Source organism: Cricetulus griseus, chromosome 8 (genome assembly GCF_003668045.3).
Source record: "Cricetulus griseus strain 17A/GY chromosome 8, alternate assembly CriGri-PICRH-1.0, whole genome shotgun sequence".
Taxonomy (NCBI): domain Eukaryota; kingdom Metazoa; phylum Chordata; class Mammalia; order Rodentia; family Cricetidae; genus Cricetulus; species Cricetulus griseus.
This window is the reverse complement of record NC_048601.1, coordinates 59,074,675-59,095,308: the sequence shown is the minus strand read 5'-3', so window position 1 is coordinate 59,095,308 and position 20,634 is coordinate 59,074,675. Positions and strand designations below refer to the sequence as shown.

The window sequence follows — 20,634 nt, the reverse complement described above, 5'->3', positions numbered from 1 at the left end:
CATCTGCCTTGATACCTATGTATTTGAACTAGAGTCAAGGGAGAAACAGTGGAAGGCAGCAAAACTAACAAGAAATTCAAGGAGCATTTTTGTGATGACTTTGTTCCACTGTCTGCATTAGATCCCACCCTCCTCACCCCACAGACAAGACACTCAGCCTCCTCTGTACAGTGTTTCAGCTTCTCCTCCTCTTCCCAGCTCTAAAGTTCTCTTCCTGGGGATAGAGATCTCCAGTACCCATCACCTATCTCTCAAAGCATGCAGAAGCCATCTGATGACTGGTAGTGCCATCTACTCTCTACTGGCTGTGTCTGAGTAGTTAAATTTGTGTTAGGCTGGCTTTGGTTGGGACTCTGGGGCAGGACATGGTCTTAACTGTCATGGAAGTCAATGTGGGCTCCAGACTGGAAGGTGTTCTTTTGCAGCAAAGTCAGTAGTTTCTGCGCTGAGGACCCACAATCCACCAGCTTCCACTTTGACTTCAGCTCCTGCAGTCTGGGCCTTAACTCTGGGTCCTTGGAGGTTTCTCTAGCCAGTCTGTGTCCAGAGGACTTACTGGATGGAAGTACAAGACAGAGAATGAGGTTGGAGGTTCCCAGTGGGTGTGGAGGGTGGAGCTCAGTCAGATCTGGCCCAAGGTTCCATTATATTGTCTTCTAGTATTTTTTTTCTTATTTCAGTTATGTTCTCTGTTGAAATTCAGGATCCTCCTGCTGTCACCTCTACAGAAACAAGGTTATAGGTGAGGGCCACCATACCCAGCTCACATAACTACTGAGTTTGAACTCAAAAGTCTATTGAGTATTGCTTACAATCAAGCTCATCATCTCTTAGGTACCTGACATCTCTTCCCAACTTTCCCACTTTATCAATAGATACTCAGACCCCCCAGGTGTCTCACTCCACCTGCAGCCAACCAGGGCCCAGGTGAGACTGTCAGCTTGGTCTCAAGCAGGTACATGCCATAACCTTGCTTTTTCCTCATTTCATCAGCAGCTCTAACCCTCTGATAAATTCATCTGGGTGCCCTCTCCTGGCTCACATCGTTCCTCAAAACCCTGGATGGGGGCTCAGTTGGTAAAGTACTCAGTGTACAAGCATGAGGACTTGAGTTCAGATCCAGTGTAGGGGATGAGAGAGGAGATGGCTCCCTGTTAAGAGAACTTGCTGTTCTAGCAGAAAATCAGGATTTGATTCCCAGAACCAACTTGGCAGCTCACAGATACAAGGGAGATGATGCCCTCTTCTGGCCTCTGCATGTGATGAACATACACATTCAGCAAAATCTCCATAAACACAACACAAGCTCTCTCTCTCTCTCTTTCTCTCTCTCTCTCTCTCTCTCTCTCTCTCTCTCTCTCTCTCTCTGTGTGTGTGTGTGTGTGTGTGTGTGTGTGTGTGTCACACACACACAGACCTGTCACTAACAAGCTTTCTAAACTTTACTTGCATTACTAGACAATGTTTTCTACCTGTTAAAACAGCACTCAAGGAATTATATAGCCGAACAAATTTTAAAGGTGTTATGGGACAGAAATTTCATGGAACCCAGGACTAGAAGAAGAATCACTTTGCTTCATTAGAATGTCCTCTAGCCTGTCCCTCACCTCTTGTTTTGAGACACAGTCTCCTGTAGCCCACACAGACTTCTAACTTCCTGTATGACCAAGGCTCCTCTCAAGTGTTCTATCTTCCATAACCAGTTTTATCTCCTTGAGAACCTCTGAGACAGGGTTCCTATCTTTCCAAACAGATTCTTCTCTCTTTGGAAACCTGTTAGAACATTCTTCCAGAGATGAAATGATAAGTAGAGTGGTTCCTGTTTGTCTACAGTATTGGGGAAACCTAAACCTCTTAGGTCATTCCTCCAAGATGACTGAGGCAGCCTCCAGAGAGCTAACTTAGCTCTGGGCCCATCTGCCATAGCTCTCCTTATACCTACAGTTTACATGTGATCACTGCTGTTTGAATGAGTCTGGGCTGAGCTCAGAGCATCTGATCTGGAACATGTAATATCATGTATGTGTGTGGAGGGCAGGTGCCAGGTAATATGAGGAGACCCAGGTAGATCAAGGGTTAGAAGCTAGTTTGGATCCTGGCCTGCCCATTCAAATAGTAGACAAACCATTTCCACTCCTGCCTCCAGGATCCTGACCTCGTCCAAAGGGGTACTGATAACTGGATCTCACCCTTGAGTTGCTCATACATTCCATCACATATTCTTACTTTCTAACCACAGAAATCACAAGCCTAGAAGAAAGGCCCCAGAACGGTGCATCTTAATAGGCTGATCAGACAAGACAAGGCATCAGAAGACTTTATACTCTGTAATTTTGATGAGAACAGGGACCCTATCCTATTCATCCTAGCGCCCATTTCCTGCCCTGTTCAGGGTTCCAGCATAGCTCAGCCAGGGATGCTCACCAGTCAAGAAGGTCTGCCTGCTTGTCTTTGAACATTGATTGTGGCTGGCCTCCATGATGCTTTGCTAGTGTTGGGGATATATGGATAAACAGTATATGATCCTTGAGGAAGAAAAACACACATCTAAACATATAAAGGCAATGTGGTTTTGCTCTTTAATTGTAATGTATTTGTACTTATGTGTATGGGTGTATTCTCCCTCGTGCCAGTCAGGCCTCTCCTAAGCTGAGTACCTCTGCCCCTCCTGCTCTAAATTCTTAGTCTGTATTTTCCTTGCAAGATGAGGAGTCATGAGGCAGGGTACAACATATTCTTTAGATACTTTTCTGAGAATATTGATGAGTTCCCCACATTTCCAGCCCCAGAAAGGTTCTAGCCATGTTGGTTCAGCAATGGAAGTATCACCCACTTACGTGGAGCATAGCTCACACTGGGTTCTTCAGGATCTTGGACCTTGTACAACCTGTCTCAGGCAGCCTTCCCAGCACAGTACAGCCCCCAATCCTTGTAGGGTTCCAAGGCACACAGAGATGAGATGTTAACCACAGTCTTGTTGAAGCCAGGGCTATCTGGGAAGGCTTTCAGGGTGCCGGAGTTGAGCAGAACATGAAGTCATGTTTAGAGTCCCATAGTTGTTCACCTCTGCTGTGTCACTCACAATCAGGAAGCCTTTGGATATATCCCCAAGAGTACCTGAAAAAACAGGACCAAAGAAATGACACAGCAGTGGGGGCTCTCTTCTCCTCAGCCTTCTGCAGTTTCTCCTCATATCCATTTTTCCCACCTACCTCAGCTCTGCAGATGCTGCTAATACAAGCTAAGAATACACCTGTCTGAGAGCTCTGTATAAAAGTAGGGGGATTCATTCAGAAACTTGAATTCTGCTCCTGCCAGGAGGCATTGCTCAAGGCAATGGAGAAAGTTTCACAGGAGCTTTAGACAAGGAACATGTGCTAACCCTACAGGGATATCCTGTTTCCTCTTGGAGTCTTGACTTTCAGGTACTACCCACTAAGAGAGGCCTCAGCCTTGGACTAGTCGGGAGTCTCACCTGCATTGTTGATGATCAGCAGGGTCTGCTGACCCTTGGGTCTGTGGAACTTGCAAACTGTGCACAACAGCTGCTGCACTCTGGCCTTGGTGTCCAGGTCAGCTGCTGCCCACCCCAATAGCAGGCCAGGATGCTGTGTGCAAAGTTCCTCCTCTAGCTGCAGCAGAGCCAAGTGACTGCATGCCCTGAGGAGCAGCTTGGAACCTGGCGACCACAACAGGGCCAGTGTGTGGCCAAAGCCTCGGGAGGCCCTGTCAGCACACACACATTGAGACCCAATCTGCCTTCCTCCATTCCTAGAGATCAGTGGAGCACACAGCTACTAAACCTCCATAGGGCAGGGCCTACCCTGTAGCCGAAGGGCTGGCAAGCATCTACCAGTGTCTGGGTGAAAAAAACAAGCAATAGTCACAGAGTCAAGACCTGGCAGGAAATCCCAGTCCCCATTGCAGAGCAGGCTGATTCCACTTGAACCTCTCCTACAAGGTCAGCCTCTTCTTGGGAGCATGTGTCCTCAATTTCCACCCTGTTCCAGAACCAGCTTCCTCCACCAGGGTGGTTTGTCTTCATCCATTCAAGGCATAAGAGGAAACAACCAGTGACAACAGTGGATCAAGTCCTTCCTTGCATGTGTAGATTTTGGGGTCCCCTTGCACTGTGGGTGACAGAAAATTTCTCTGGAAGAGCAAAGCAGCTCCCCCAGGAGAAAATGGAAAGGACACAGGAAAAGAAATCCAATGATCACAACAGTCTCATAAACAAGATGATGACCCTTCTAATAGTCAAAACACACCTTGATTCCTTGGGAGCTTCTTAGTGATTCCTTGGGAGCAACCTTAGTCCATAAGCCCATGTCTTGAAAGTATTAAACCACTTTGTAGTGTCGAATGATAACGTAAAACTCACTAGGAGACGTGGTGGTATGCACTTGTAGACCCAGCACTTGGGGTATAGCAGAGAAGAATAAAGAAGTTAAGAAAGAGATTGTTACAGTCCATTCTCAGCATGAGGTGAGCTAGAGTTGATCACAGTGACAGACAAGCAGGCTGCTCCTAGACCCTCTTCCCTAGCTAGCCACTAGCCCCTCTTTGTTTCAGGAAGTTACAAGTGCTGTGCTCATTAATTTAGCTGGTTCGGGTTAGTGAAGCTGGCAATCAGAAGGGGTCAGACTCAAGTCTCAAATTATTTATTGGATGATGATTTTGTCCTAGGCAAATGATATGGAGAATTAGGGGCATGCAAGTCCTACAAGCCTACAGGAGAGAACAGGAATATTTCTTAATATGTTTAAAAAATAAACACTTTCTGGTGTCAAATCAGCACCTTGGCCATTTATTTATTTATTTTATTTTATTTTATTTTATTTTATTTTATTTTATTTTTCGAGACAGGGGTTCTCTGTGTGATCCTGGATGTCCTGGAACTCACTGTATAAACTAGTGTGGTGTCAAACTAATAGATCTGCTTGCCTCTGCCTTCTGAGTGCTGGAATTAAAGGCAAGCACTACCATCACCCAGCCACACATAGTGTATTTTACAGTGGATTCTGGGTTCAAACTAAAGGCAAGCACTTTAGTTACTAGACTATCTCCTCAAGCACCCTCCCACTTTTTCTGTATTGTGTTTTGTTTTGTGAAAGAGTCTCATATATCCCAGCTGGCCTTGAACACACTATGGTCTGGAAGATCCTTCTACTGCTTTTGTAAATCACACAACAAAAAACTCAAGAGTCTAGTGGAAAATAAGAGGTTTTCAATATACCATTCTCTCTCTCTCTCTCTCTCTCTCTCTCTCTCTCTCTCTCTCTGTGTGTGTGTGTGTGTGTGTGTGTGTATCTGTATCTATTTAGAGACAGAGAGAGAGAGAGAGAGAGAGAGAGAGAGAGAGAGAGAGAGAGAAACAGAGAGTCTATGTCTTGAAAAACTATCTTTAATGAAATGCAGGTGATGTGGTGCTTGTAATCCCAGCCCTGGGAAGGCAGTGCAGATCCCTGGGACTTCCTGACCAGCCAACCTAGCCCATTTGGTGAGGTGTTCTGGGCCAGTGAAAGAATCTGCTTTTTGAAAACATTTTAAAGATGGATACACAGAACTACACACATTGACCTCTGGCTTTCACAACCACCCTGCCTTCACCCTCATCCCTACACACATGAACAGGCACATCTGTAAATATGCAGGGGGAACAAAAAAAGAGATAAAAAGGAAAGAAACATCCCTTAAATGAAAGTAAGTTTATGGAGATATGTTTATATCTTTAAAAAAATCTATTTTATCCAAACAACCCTTTTATTTATTATTTTCATTTTGTATTTGTGTTTTTCCTACATTTATGTTTGTGTACTACATGTGTGAAATGCACAATGGAGGTCAGAAAAGGGCTTTGGAAACCCTGGAGCTGAAGATACAAACAGTTGTGAGCTGCTTTGTGGGTGCTGGTAGCTGAACCGTGGTCTTCTGGAAGAGCAACCATGTGCTGTAACAGGTTTTCTTTTGCACCACCAGACAGCTAATGATAACACACAGACTTATTAGTTATGAATGCTTGGTCTCAACTTAGGCTTATTTCTGGCTAGCTCTTATAACTTAACCTGTACCTTTTCATCTATGTTTTGACTCTGATTTTTACCTTTCTTTCTTCTGTTTGTCCCACACATTCTTGCTGGCTGGCAGATGCATGGCTTATGGTCCCAGACATGTCCGTCTTTTTCTTCCTCTTCTCTTCTTCTTCATTCTCTCCCCCAGCCTAGAGTCCTCATCCTATATATTCCTTGGCCTGCCAGGCCTGAGAGAATAGTTTTCCTTCCTAGCTATTGACTGTTCAGCTTGTATTAGAACAATCAGGCACTTTAGGCAGGCAAGGTGAAACAGCAACACCTCTTTACATAATTAAACAAATGCAGCAGAAACAAAAGTAACACATCTTTGCATAATTAAATAAATGCAGCATTAAGTAAAATAACACAATTTACACAGTTACAGTAATATTCCACAACAAAATACTCTTCACTGCTGAGCCATCTATCTAGTCAGGTTTCATCTTTTGAACAGTGTAACAGAATGACACACCGTTGTGAGACTGACTGTAATTCCTCTAGTCAGGAATCTGAGGCAGGAGGATCAGATTTATCATCATCCTTACCCACATATTAAGTTCCAGGTCTGCCTGAGCTTCATTAAGCTGCCTTCAAACAAGCCTTATACAATCAAACACAGGGCTTTAAGTTAGGCCATTCATTATGTAGTGTCCTTAATTTTTTTTTGGAGCTGGAGAGACAGCTCAGCAGAGAAGAGCACCGATTGCTCTTCCAGAGGACCAGAGTTTGGTTCCCAACAACTACATTGTGGGCATAAGACCAATTCCATTGGATTCGATGACCTCTTCTGACCTACACAGGCACCGACATACACACAGTCAAACATTTGCTCACATAAAATAATACAATTTATCTTCATTTAAAAAATTAGACTAATTTTTATGTGTTGAGTGCTCTGCCTGTCTGTCTACATGTGCACCATGTGTGTATGTATGTGTGTGCACCATATGTGTATATGTGTACCACAGGTGTATGTTTATATGTGTACTAATATATGAGCACCATGTGTGTAAGTATGTATGTGCACCATATTTATATGTATGTATGTGTAACACATGTGTATGGGTGTATGTTCACCACATGTCTATGTTGGTATGTGCACTACATGTGTGTGTATGTATGTTCACTACGTGAGTACTATGAATGTGGACATGCATGTATGTATGAGCACTACATGAGTATTATTGTATGTATGTAGGTAAGAATGTATGTATGTATGTGCACCTCATGTGCCTGGCATCTACAGAGGCCAGGAGAAAGGTCTGGTCCCCGGAAATGGATCTGCAGACAGGGGTGAGCTGACCTGTGGGTACTGATGACTGAACTTGGTTCCTCTGGAAGAGCAGCAAATGATCTTAACTGAGGAGCCATCTCTCCAGCCAAAGCCATTAAGAAATGAAAAAGATCTCCTTGTGGCTCCCACACACAAACAAGCCCAGAGCTGCTGGGATCACAGCTGGCAGTACCAACATGAAAGTAGAGAACTGTAAAACCCAGATCTCTGTGCTGGTTCCTTTTTTCAACACCAAGTGGAGTCATCTGAGAAGGAGACACTAATGAGGAATTGTCCCCATCAGATTGGCCTTCCAGCAAGTCTCTGGAGGAATTTCTTGACAGACGCAGGAGACTGCAACCCACTGTTGTTTTACTCACTTCTGGGCAGGCAGTCCATGGTTCTATAAGAAAGCGGTTGAGGGGGCTGGAGAGATGGCTCTGTGGTTATGAGCACTGGCTACTGTCACAGAGGTCTTGAGTTCAATTCCCAGCACCCACATGATGGCTCACAATCATCTATAATGGGATCAGATTCCATCTTCTGGGGTGTAGACATACATGCAGATGAAATACTCACCTACATAAAACACATAAATAAATAAATCTTTAAAAGAAATATAAAGTAAGCATACTGAGTAAGCCAGGGAAAAACAGCCAGGTAGATACATTTCTTCATGACCTCTGCTTCAGTTCCTGCCTTAGGTTCCCTGAGTTCCTGTCTTGGCTTCTATCTTAGTCTGTGTTCCTATTGTTGTGAAGAGAAACCATGACCACAGCAACTCTTATAAAATAAAGCACTGAATGAAGGCTGGTTTACAGTTCAGAAGTTTAGTCCATTATTGAATGGTGGGGAGCATGGAGCTGGAGAAGCAGCTGAGAGTTCTATATCTGCACTGGCAGGAAGCAAGGAGAGAGAGAGAGTGTTGAGGCCTGGCCTGAGCCTTTGAAACTTCAAAGCTCACTCCAGAGACACACATTCTCCAACAAGGCCACACCTACTCACACAGGGCCACACCTCCTAACATGCCACTCCCTGTTGATCAAGCATTCAAACACATGAGTGTATGGGAGCCATTACTCTTCAAACCACCACAGCTTCCCACTTTGACAACCTGTAGCCTGTGACCATATAAAGATTTTGCTCCCATGTTTTTTTGTCCAAGGTGTTTATCACAACAACAGGAAAATACTAACTAGTCAGGGACACAGGTCTACAAGCTAGGCTCTGTGAAGCCCAGCAGGAGGATCACAAACTCATTGACAGCCTCAGAGCCTATCTCAAACAAATGCTGGGGTGGAGCTCAGCAGCAGTGAGCTTGTCTTGCATGCCCAGAGCCTTGGGCTTCAACCCCAGCACAGCAAACACTACACGTTAATAACTGCCTTTGTGGCCATTATGCTGTTAAACTATTCTGCAGATGATATATGCTCATAAAGAGCCATGTGTGTAACTTATGTTTAAATGTTTCAGGGAATACAAAATATATAATTAGAAATGTAAATATTGAGGAAATGTAAATGACTGATATCTAGGGGTTCTTTATTCTGTCTTTCAATTTTTTTTGGTTTATGTTCATGGTGTTTCATTTAGTCAAGGATGGCTTTGATTTCCTGGCCTACACATCCTCAGTATTTTGATTGCCGGCATGTGCCACCAGCCTAGCTTGTGTGTATAGGTGTGTGAATGTGTGGACACATGAGTGTATACGCCTTATGTCCATGTGTGAAGGTCAGAGTTTATCTCTGTGGTGTCTTCCTCTATCTCTGCACACCTTCTCTTTTGAGACAAGAACTCTCACTGAAACTGCAGATCAGACTGACTAGCATGCCGGTGAGTGAGATTCAAGGATCCACCAGTCCCTACTGTATCCAGCTTTAACATGGTGGAAGGAATCTGAACTCCATGATTCACACTTGCACACCAGGCACTTTAGTGACCCAAGCTCCTCCCTCAACTCTTTCTAACCTTTGGAAAGTCTGAAGTTGCTTGTAAATCACATAGGTTTAGAAAAGAAGTCTATCGGTCAAATAAGGCAAATAACCTACCACTCAAGAAGTTCAAGCAAGAAGGCTACAAATTCACTCTACACTAAGTAGTGGCATACTGTCTCTTGAGTGGTAGGAACACATACATGTACTACCACACCCAGCTTATACAAGAAACTTTGAAGGTCTATGTGAAGGCTAGCATGATGGCTCAGTGTGTGAAGGTGCTTGCTGCCTAGCCTGACAATGTGAGTTGTATCCCATAGACCTACATTTGGGGGTGAGAACAGACACCCTCATGTTGTCCTTTGAATTCCTTGTGTGCTCCATGGCATGAATGTGCCCGTGAAAATAAACAGACTAATAATAATATAAGGATAAAAGAAAAAGTTACTAAGCTGAGTGTGGTATGTCATAGCTCAAATCCAACAAATGGACACAATCCTTGTACTACTTAGCCCTTGAGTTTCTGATCCTACCTTCTAAGTAGAAGGGGGAGGATCAGAAATTTCAGGCCTGCCTTAGCTAAAGATTTCCATTAAGAGGCCAGCCAGGGTTATGGGAGACATGGCTTTAAGTAATAAACAAGTGGACCTAGAGCCCAGTGTGGTGTCCTATGGCTGCAATGTCACCCTTGGGAGAAAGACAGAAGGATCACAAATTCAAGGCCAGCCCGAGTTACATATCAACTTCCATGCCACCCTGGACTACATAGATCCTGGTTCAAGATAACAAATGTTTAGGATTAGTTGAATATGGTGGCACACACCTCTAATAGCAGCACTCCACTTATGGTAGCTTATATTTGGGAAGAGAAAGTGGAATAAATCTTCCTAAAATTGCTTTTGGTCATGAGGTTTTATCACAGCAGCTGATATACATCGTCCATAATCCAGTGACAGACAACATCTGGAGCCTGTTATGCTTCAAATGATTCCACCTAAAAGTATGAAAGTTGAGAGGGTGTGTATTAGAGTTTAGATGTCAAATGTCCAAGAAATGATCCTGTGTTTGCACTTTGATCCCTAGCAATTGGCCTTCCATGTTTTTGAAGTTGTGGAAAATCTGGGCAATCAACCCTAGAAAGAGGAAGTGGATCGTGGGAGGTACAGAGAATGGTAACTGAGTGCAAATAGCCTCTTTGGTCCCTCTGTCCCACTGACAAGACCAGCCTTCATGTCCATGGGGACATGTGTGTGTGAGGGAGGTGTGCTGAGCCATCATAGAGCCTAGGGTACTAGGTTATGCCTCCATCTGCCACACCTGTTGTCTTAGGGTTCTGGCAGACAAGTATTTTCTTGATAATTTTGAACATATCAAGCAACTGCCTTGGGGATCCTGGGTTTGGTGAGAAGTCTCAGGGCTAACAGGTATCATGTGATGAATGATGTGATCTTTAGCCCCCACAGATGTTAGTCCCAGGACCTAGAGAGAAATGAAACAGCATTTTGTCACAACATCCCAATATAATCATTGTATCGAACCAAGAAATCTGTCATTAGAGAAAAATAAAATAAAAACTTTGACTGTAGAGATACTGATTTTTTTCACACAGAAGACTAGGGTCAGAGTGAAAAGCAAAACAGTATGCACCTACAAACGGAAGACTTTCAGAGTCCATAACCAATGGAGGCCCAAATCTGTGGGTCCCATTTTCATTCTTATGATTCACTGTTTTATTATTAAAGTGAAATTCATCCTGGTTAAAATTGGGTGTCAATGTGCCACCAAGATTCAAGTGTTTAGACACAGTTCCCACCAGGTGACATCATCTGGAAGTTGGTCTAAAAGAAAAAACTGACTCACTGGGCAACATTGGGGACAGACATTTGAGTGTAGCCTGCCTTATCAGGCCCCTACTGCCACACTGACCATACTAGCTTTTGTGTCCTTGGTGACAGAAGGTAAGGAAATCCAGTGTGGTGTGCTGAGCTGTGATTGGTCCATTTCTTGCCGTGACCTCACAATGACAGACACCAATGCACTAACAGCTCTGGCTGAGGCTGACTTCAGTCCTTTGAGATTCGGATATTAGTGAACTACTTGTACTTGGATATTGTTGAATTGTTGACTGATCACAGTGAGTTACCCTCTAAGTTCATAGATTCTGGGTTTAGAGCTTTGTTTCTCTGGATTTAAACTAATCCTTCCTTCCTTCCTTCTTTCCTTCCTTCCATTCCTTCCTTCCTTCCTTCCTTCCTGCTTCCTTGGTTTGGGGTACAATGTGGGAAAATTTATTAGACTATTACTCTAATTTAATGTGTCATTTTATTTGGACTCATCTTTTTTTCACCATTTAAAAATATTAGTTTATATCAACTATACCACATTCTCAGAGTGACATGTACATACATGTACAAAACTTGACCACATTCCCCTGATCTCACTGCCTCTTGTCCACCTCTTCCAAGTCCCTCATTGTTTTCCTTTTTATTCAGCCTCTTACTTCTTGAGTACAGGCCAAATCATGTGGACTCCTGTTCAGAGGACTGACAGGCCACACTGGATGGTCTCTTAATGAAGGGCAGCAGTGTCTCTGTGCTTTGGTAGAAAGCCTCCTGCTAGGTGGTTATCTCAGGATCTCCCTGGCAGTTCAAGTTCATGACAGGCAAGGGCAGAGGAAATAGTCAGATCCCATTCTTTGGATATTATGTATGGAACAGGGCAGCTAAAAGACTTCAAGAACAGAGTTAATGAAAGTGTAAAGAGAGCCTGTTCTTCCAGGAAGAAAAGAACTGTCCTTAGTGGGACAAGTCCCTCCACCAACTCCTGTCCTTCTGTTGGCTTGAAGTTGTCTTTCATGGGACATTTTCATTTTTCTATCTTAAGGGGCATTATAGTCCTAAAGCTAGTTTGTTATCATGCTCAGGGTGTGGAAATTATAATGATTTTGAAGCAAAAGATCCATTCTGGGGCTCATAGACCTCAGAGAACAAGTCCAGGAAGAAAAACCACCTAGTGTTGGAGTCATCTGCCCAGAAGGGCGCGCACACACACACACACACACACACACACACAGACTCCACAGTGCTCCAAACACCTTTCTCTTTTGAAAAATGGGGACATTTTATGGATAAAACTGTCTTCCTGATCTTCCCAAGCTGGAGTTTAACAAAACTCCTATTTATCTTTTCTTTCTTCTTTTGTTTTCCCATAGAAGTTTTCTCTTTGTAGTTCTGGCTGTCTTGGAACTCTCTGTGTAATCCAGGCTGGCCTGGATTTCAGAGAGATACACCTTCCTCTGCCTCTCAAGTACTGGTATTAAAGGCATTTACCACCACCTCATCCTTTGTGGAGAAGCACTAGGTTGAAGGAACTTCATTGTCCAACACTGAAGTCCTTCAGCTTCCTTCCTGGTTTCCCCAGGTACTGAGGATGATGGAGTCTCTATCCTCTGTCTCTTTTAAAAAGTCATATATGAAAGAGAAATGGCAAGTAGGGCTCTGTTGCCTATTGCTGGACAGTGCCCATGTCTCCCTTTCACCATGTGGTGATGCAGCTTGCTAGAATTGTAAGCAGTGCTTTTGTCTGGAATGTGTACACACTCGATACCTTCAGTGGTGTGAAAGTCTTACTGACAGAAAACAACCTGCTTGACCTGTTGTAAAGGCCTGTCCAGTTTCTGTGGTTTATATTTCATGGCTGGTTCTGGTTGGGTCCTGTGAGGTTCATTTAATCTGTTAAACAGATGACTTCTGTGTATAGCTTCAAGCTATACAGATCAGGTAGTGGTCATACACACCTTTAATCCCAGCAGCCAGAAGCTAGGAGGTGGTGCTACACAATCTTAATCCTGGGACTAAGGATTAATAGGTAGAAGGATCTTTGAGATTTCAAGGCCACCGAGATCTACACAAGATTGAATCAGTAAAAGGGAATTATGGCTCACACATTTAATCCCAGTGCTAGAGGTTTATAAAAGACAGGAACATGTAATCAATATGAGGCATTCATTCTTCAGCCCCACTAACAGTCAGGGGCTTGGTGAGAGCTCATGGAGAGAGGATCAGTCCATTCAGCCTGATGAAGAGGTGAGAAGCTGGTGGCCACCTGACTTTTTTCCTGATGTCCAGCTTGAAGTTTGAACTCCAAAATCAGTCATTGGACATTTTATTACTTGATGTTAGAATTCTGATGGGAGGCAACAGCAGCTTTGCTTCAAGAACAAGGAAAAGGCTGATGACAGCCCTGCCAACTCAGTTATTGATGTCACACAAGCTTGTGTCCATCAGCTGTATCTCACAGCAAATGTCATTTTATAACATTGAGGACCTTGAATATGTACAAAACCAAAGCAGTCCTTGATCTTCTGCTCTTTGCTTTTGCTTTTTGTTTTGGTGAGACAGGGTCTCCTGTAGTACAGGCAGGCCTCAAGACCACTGAGTAGCCAAAGATGACTTGAACTGCTGGTCCTTCTGAAATCACTTTCTTAATTTGTCATGTACTCACCTTAGTTGCTTTTCTGTTGGTTTATCAGCCACTCCCAAATCTACTGATATTTTAACTACCATTGGTGACCAAAGAATGCACACTTGGCCCCCACTTCTCAGACCTAGGCCTAGCATGATATCTGGTCCTGTTGTCACCAGGTTGTCTGTAGCCGCAAAATGTAGGTTTAATTAAGATTCTATTTTTCTATTTACCAATAAAGAATTGGGAGTCAGTCATAGGGTGGAAACCTGAAAATTCTGAGAGGCTGAGAAGCAACCAGCTGACCTTCCTACTTGGACCAATCCCCAACAAGTAAAGTGTCTGTCCACTTGTCCCAAAGTAAATGACCTGAATCTCTATCTCCGCCCCTACTCATTGTGTTAGATCTCTCTGTCCCTAATCCTGACTTCTCTATCCTCTCTATAGCTAATTCCTGCTAACCATTTCCTGCCTCCACCTTCTGATCCAAGGTTATTTTTATTCACACAGGCTCTAGGTATGCTGGCTTTGCCATTGAGTTCTTATATAAGGTGTATCAGCTGACACTGCAGGGTCTCCTCAGGCTGGCCACAGCTAGTTATATCATGTTGGATTGTGGGATTTTAGTGTGTGTGTGTGTGTGTGTGTGTGACAGAGAGAGAGAGAGAGAGAGGGAGGGAGGGAGAGGGAGGAGAGAGAGAGAGTTTGTGTGTGTGTGTGTGTGAGAGAGAGAGGGAGAGGGAGAGAGGGAGGGAGGGAGAGGGAGGAGAGAGAGAGAATTTGTGTGTGTGTGTGTGTGTGTGTGTGTGTGTGTGTGTGTGTGTGTGTGTAGTTTATGTGTAGTGTGTGTGGAAATAAATAGGTATCTGTGTCCTGCAAGGTCCCTGTTGAAACTTTAATCCTAAAACCACTGTATTAACAAATGGGGACTCAGGAACATTAAAGATTTGTCACAGAGCATAAGAGGTGACCTTTAAGAAATCGCTTCATAGGCTGAGTTCATGCTTTTACTTGATCATGTGGGAATACATCCAAAGTACCAGTTAGATTAGAGAGCAGTCCTGTTATACTCAGTCACCAGGTTCTTGATCTTATTTTGCCAATGTCCAGATACACAACCAACCAATTTCTGTTGTTTATAAGTGACATAACTAAGTCATTTTGTTTGAGAGAAGAAGGGCCTAGGCAGCCAGGGTATAGCTCCATCTCCCACACCTGTTGTTTTAGGGTACTGGCTGACAAATATTTTCTTGCTAATTATGAATGTATCAGGCCACTGTCTCTGGGATCCTGGGCTTTCTTGAGAAGTCTCAGGCCTAATGGGTATCATGTGATGAATGTCATCTTTAAGCCCAACAGATGTTAGTTCCAGGCCCTGGGATATCATGGAACAAAGCATTTTGTCACAACATCCCAATGTAGTCAGGAGCTGCCTCCTCTGAGTGAATGCTACTGAGCCATCTCTCCACGCAGTAACTCTGGGTTTTGGGATATCTGTTGACTTGGCAACTGTTCTTGCTTCTGGTTTTACTAGACCCTTGACTCTGAGTGTTGGGTACAGTGAGAGGATCATGGTCCTCCCCAGTGATTGGCTCTTAGCTTCTGTGTGCTTTGTTTTCTTCTATGAGTTTCCGGTTTATTCCTGACAACCCTATTGGTGTCATATTCTGTAGTCCACTGCTGTGGAAGGTGCTTTCTTCTTGTGAGCATTAAGGACCTGGTTAGGTTGTCTGCAATGTCTCTGAGTATCTTTCTTTGGGACATAGTAATGTGTAGCTATCAACAATCTCCTGTGCCTGATATGAACCTTTTCTTTAAACTTCCCCATTGTGAATTTGGTCTAGCCATATCAACTCACCGAGGACTTGATCATGGAGCAGGGCAGGGAGGCCTGCTACTCCTATGAGGAGTCCTTCTTGACTGACTATAAGATGATGATGACTGTGGGCCATGGACATTTTTCTGAGGTGAAACTGGCCTTCCATGTTCCTACTGTAACCTGTGTGTCTGTGAAAGTTCTTCGAATGAAGCATGCCTCACTTGTTGCCAATGAAGTCAGCATCATGAAATCTCTCCAGCATCCAAACATCATTAAGTTGTTTCACGTGGTCCAATCAAGAGACACCACCTACTTAGTGATGGAGCACGCATCACAGGGAGATCTTCGGCACATTCTGGAACTGGGGTCCTTACAGGAGAGTGAGGAATGAAGGCTATTTACCCACATTCTCCTTGCAATGCAGTACTGTCATGAAAACCATATTGCCCATAGAGACATTAAGGCAAATAACATACTACTCGACTGCAGGGGTAACGCCAAGTTGTGTGATTTTGGCCTTGCTACTAAAGTGACCCAAGGGCAGAAGCTGAGGGATATCTGGGGCATTCTGCTCTACTGTGCCCCAGAAATCTTTGTAGAGAAGGCCTATGATGGCTGCGCCGTTGATATTTGGAGTTTAGGTGTGCTCCTCTTCCTCATGGTGGTCGGGCTCTTTACCTTCCAGACTATCTCTTCTGAAGGTGTGAGGTGTCAGATCATGGCTGCAAACTTCAGAATACCTGAGCATGTTTCCATTGATATATTCAATGTCATCGTCGAAATGCTGATGATCAACCCGGACAGGAGGCCCACCATTGACCAAATCATGAGGCACCCCATGACCAGGGACAGCAAGGCACATTCACAACCTATGTCCACACAGAAAAGCCCTGGTACCGTAAGCCCTGGCATTGTCAGCACCATGACAGTCATGGGGTATAAGTCTGAGGAAATCATTGATTCTCTGAGAGACCAAAACTACAACCAGGTGATGGCCACCTACCTGATTCTCCAACACCAGTCTCCTGGGGGAGACTGCGGCCATCACCATGTGATACCCATGCAGCCAGGCCATGTTTTCGACCTGGCAGATCATCACACCTTCTCTGTGCCACTAAGGAGAGCTACTGAGCCTGCTATTCTGAACTTCACCTTGCCATCTAAACCCCAGGAGAAGGAAGATAAGAAAATGCCAGGCAGGGTGGCACAAGACATAGCATGCCTGCCACCTGTTCTGCCAGTCAGAGAAGACCTACCATTCCTACCTATCTACCAAAACCATCATTGAGCTCTTTTCCTCATGTGCAGTAGCGAGGAAATGAGTGAGGATTTCTCTGATTCAAAGGTCCCATCAAGTGGCAGCCTGATATCCAGTGTCCATCCATCTCTCTTAAGGTACACTGCTTCTTCTAGGCCAGACCACAATGAAACCACACGTGAAACAGACAACATATCTTCCTGCAGTTACCAAGAGGAACTCTGGAGCTCCATGGAGACAGCTCAGAATGTAACCCCCAGAGGCTCCTTCTCTGGGGATATATTTCAGGTAGACACCATCACACAAGAAGAAGACATTAATGAGGAAGTGAATATCACACAGGAAGAGGCCATGAATGAGAAAGATACCATCACAGAAGAAAGAACCATAACCCAGGAAAAGGCCATCACAGAGAAAGTGACCATAACCCAGGAAGAAGATATCACAAAGCAAGCAACAATAACCCAGGAAGTGTCTGTAACAAAGGGGGTGACCATAACCAAGGAAGAAGCCATAACACATGAACCAACCATAATCCTGGAAGAGGACATGGCACGTGAAGTGACCATGACTTTGGAGGACACCAGGACAAAGGAAGTGACCATGGCTGATGGAGTGAGCATGACTCAGACTGAGTCCATCACAGAGAAAGAGACAGTCATAAAACATGAAGATATCATTCAGGAAACAACGATCACTCTGGAAGTGACAATGGCCCAGTTAGCGACCCTGACTCAGGAAAGCACCATCACACAGGAGGAGGCCATCACCCATGGCCAGCCTGAGGATGCGGGCCCAGCTTCCTCAGGAAAGAGGAGGTGCCCCAGCTGGAAGAGGGTCAAGAAAATAATGGTGAACTGCCTCAGACACCTGTTCTGCTGCCTGCTATCTGCCAAGAGAAGACAAGACTCCTGCAAGACCCTGGCTCCAAAGAAACGGGATCTTGCGGTCACCCACAGAACCAGGTGGGGCAAATATCCCTCTTTATTCATTCTTTTCCTGCTCTCCTTTGTGACAGAGGATGGCTGTGCCCTATTGTGGCAACCTTGTGAACTTAAAAACCTGTCCCTTCAGAAAGAACAATCCCAGAGGATGCCTTCAAGTGTGACCTCGGGCATGTTGAGCTACAATTGGACAGCACAGATGCTGATCAGAGCAGGGAGAGCAGGAAATGGGGGTATGGGCAAAGGAAGCAGAGATTCCATGGAGGACCAGTGGTGTGCTTAGGTGATTCAGGACCATCACAGTAAGTTCTGTGTGTTCCAAAGCCTGAAGGGTCTCCTTTCTGTGTCTTTCTACTTGTAGTTCTGAAGATGTCAAGCCAGAATTTGGTTCTGTCCACTTTGGTTAACTGGAATAGCATTGCCACAAACTCTTTTCCTTGTTGGTTAGGGTTCACACAGAGTCTTGCCCTGTAACTCAGCCTGGACTGAAAGTCTGTGTGTAGATCAGGCTGACTGTATTCGTGCGGTGCTGCTGCCTCAGTCCTCCTCAGGTGCAATGGACACTGTGAGCATTTGTGGTTTAGTCAAGGTCTCATCTGCCCCAGGAGGACAAAGTTGACCTGGAGCAGGATCCTCTTCTTGTCTAACTCCCCAGTGCCAAATTTCTGGATCTGAACAACTCTGCCCTGTTAAGTAGGAACAGGTCCAGGTCAGTGTAGGGAGTTCCAGGATTAGTGTCATTCCATCTCTCAAAGAACATGCACATTCCCAATATTTGAAATCTGAGATATGGACAAAGGAGTTGTGAAATCAGGCTGTGGCAGGATCCTGTGTCATCTTAGGACTGTGGAGAAGAGAGGCAGGAATTAGGACCTTGCTGGCCTGATATCAGTGAGACACCTGATTTGAACATTAAGGTGGAAGCCCTTTGTAGTGGAGCACCCCTTTAAACCCAGGATTTGGGGTGGAGTCAGGCTGATCTCTGTGAGTTCTCGTCTACAGCCTGGGCTACAGAGCAAGTTCCTTCACAGCCAGGTGTACACAGAGAAACCTTGACTGAAGATATAAACAAAATAATTAAGTTGTAAAAGCACTGGATGAATATTTCTGGTCTATCAGTGTGCTCAAAGGGTGAGGACAGACAGACAAGAACACACACACATACATCCCAAGTGGTCATGGATGTGTCATGGAAACACACACACACACACACACACACACACACACACACACACACACACACACTCCTTATGTACAGTTCTCCAGTCCTGTCTTACCTGTTGTTCCTAAATACTGTCTAGATCCTATCTATACTCATGGTATTTCCTTCTCTTTTCCAAAGCTTGGGACTCTTAAACTAAACATTGACATAAATATCAGTCCTCTCAAATGAGAAATCCTTTCTGTTTTCCTCTCCTCTTACATAGACACAGGTTTCTGTATGTAGTACAGACTGCCAAGGACTGGCAACCCTAAGCCAGCTGAGTGTTTGAGCTACAGGTGTGCACCTAATCTTAGTGGGTTTTGTGGTTTTGTTTTTAAATGATGTGTGTAAATGTGGATATCCTTAAAATTTTAATCTTTCAGGCTCCATGTGCCAAATGTAGGGATCCAAGAATTCTCTACCAAGCCTGGTTTATTTTGTCCTGGGGACCAAACCCAGGGCTTCCTACATGATGGGCATGAGGTGTCCCAGCTGAGTCACACCTTTATCTCTGCCTAGTCTGGGATTCAATATGTAGCTGAGGAATACCTGGAGTTCTGGTTCATCCCTATGGAATTACAGATCTGCACCACTGACCCTGCATTTTCTCCTTTTTTCTTTAGCTTTTCTTCATGAACAGTCTTTCTTTTTTTAAATTTTGTTTATTAGTTCTAGTTAGGGAACAAGCTTGTTTCACATGTTAAGTCCCTTCTCCCTCTCCCTCCCTGAAAGACCCCTGCCCTTTTTCAAGTTTGCTTCCTCCTCCGGTTGGTGGCTGATGGGACACGCAGCGGATCCCTCCGCCTCCCCGATCTCCACCCCCGCCGCCGCCGGGCCCTCTCCCAGGCTGGTCCACCCCGGCGGGGCGCGCCCCCGGCCTGCCCGCATGGCACCGGCGAGCTCCAGGTGGGCCGGCCCGAGGGCAAGCGCCAGGTGGGCTGGCCCGAGGGCAAGAGCACCGGTTAGGCCGGCCCGGGGCTCCGTCCCCACGCCCCCACCCGATGGGGAACACTCCGTCCCAAAGTCTCGGCCCCAAGGTCAGCCACCTGGGCGCGGAGGGAGGAATCAAGTCTGTCGTACCAGACACTAGACCTTGAGAATATGCTGATCTGGAATGGCTCTGTGCCTCATTTGAACCATCCAATAGAAATGATTCTATGTTTCGCCTTATTTGAAAGACTCTGTGTTTCACCTCATTTGAATAACTCTATACTTCGCCTCATTTGAATAACCCTGTATAGTGCCTCATTTACATTGACCAATGGGAATAGCTCTGTATAATGCCTCATTTAAATTATCCAATAGAATCCCTGCTTCTCGCTTGCGCTTTTCTCCCTATAAAAGGACCCCTTTTCCTTGGCCCGGCGCGCTTGGCCTCAGAAAAGCTAAGTCGCCTGGGTACCCGAATCTTCAATAAAGCCTCTTGCAGTTTGCATCCAAGTTCGTGGTCTCGCTGGTCCCTGAGTACGGGTCTCCTCCCACGAAAGTACCTCCTTCGGGGTCTTTCATCCCCTTACCCCCAACCCTCCTCCCCCACCCCAGCTACCCCCCACCCCATCCAGCCACTACTTCCCAGGCATGGTTGGGCCCTCAAGGGGGCTCTGCAAAGTCCACCAAATCTTCCTGTGCTGGTCCCGGGCCCTTCTCCATGTGTCCAGGGCCAGAGT

At 45.0% G+C, this 20,634-nt stretch overlaps 1 protein-coding gene and 1 pseudogene across 1 annotated transcript; one reads left to right on the top strand and one right to left on the bottom strand.

The window, feature by feature from the left end:
• Positions 1–272: 272 nt before the first annotated feature.
• Positions 273–3,769, bottom strand: LOC100753393 (annotated as a pseudogene).
• A 5,402-nt stretch (positions 3,770–9,171) lies between these two features.
• LOC100750729 (sperm motility kinase X-like) lies at positions 9,172–19,933 on the top strand. Its single transcript, XM_035449042.1, is given in 5 exon segments — positions 9,172–9,177; positions 15,587–16,762; positions 17,108–17,784; positions 18,419–18,456; positions 19,719–19,933. Coding segments are annotated over 5 exon segments (2,112 nt in total).
• The last annotated feature ends 701 nt before the right edge of the window (positions 19,934–20,634 follow it).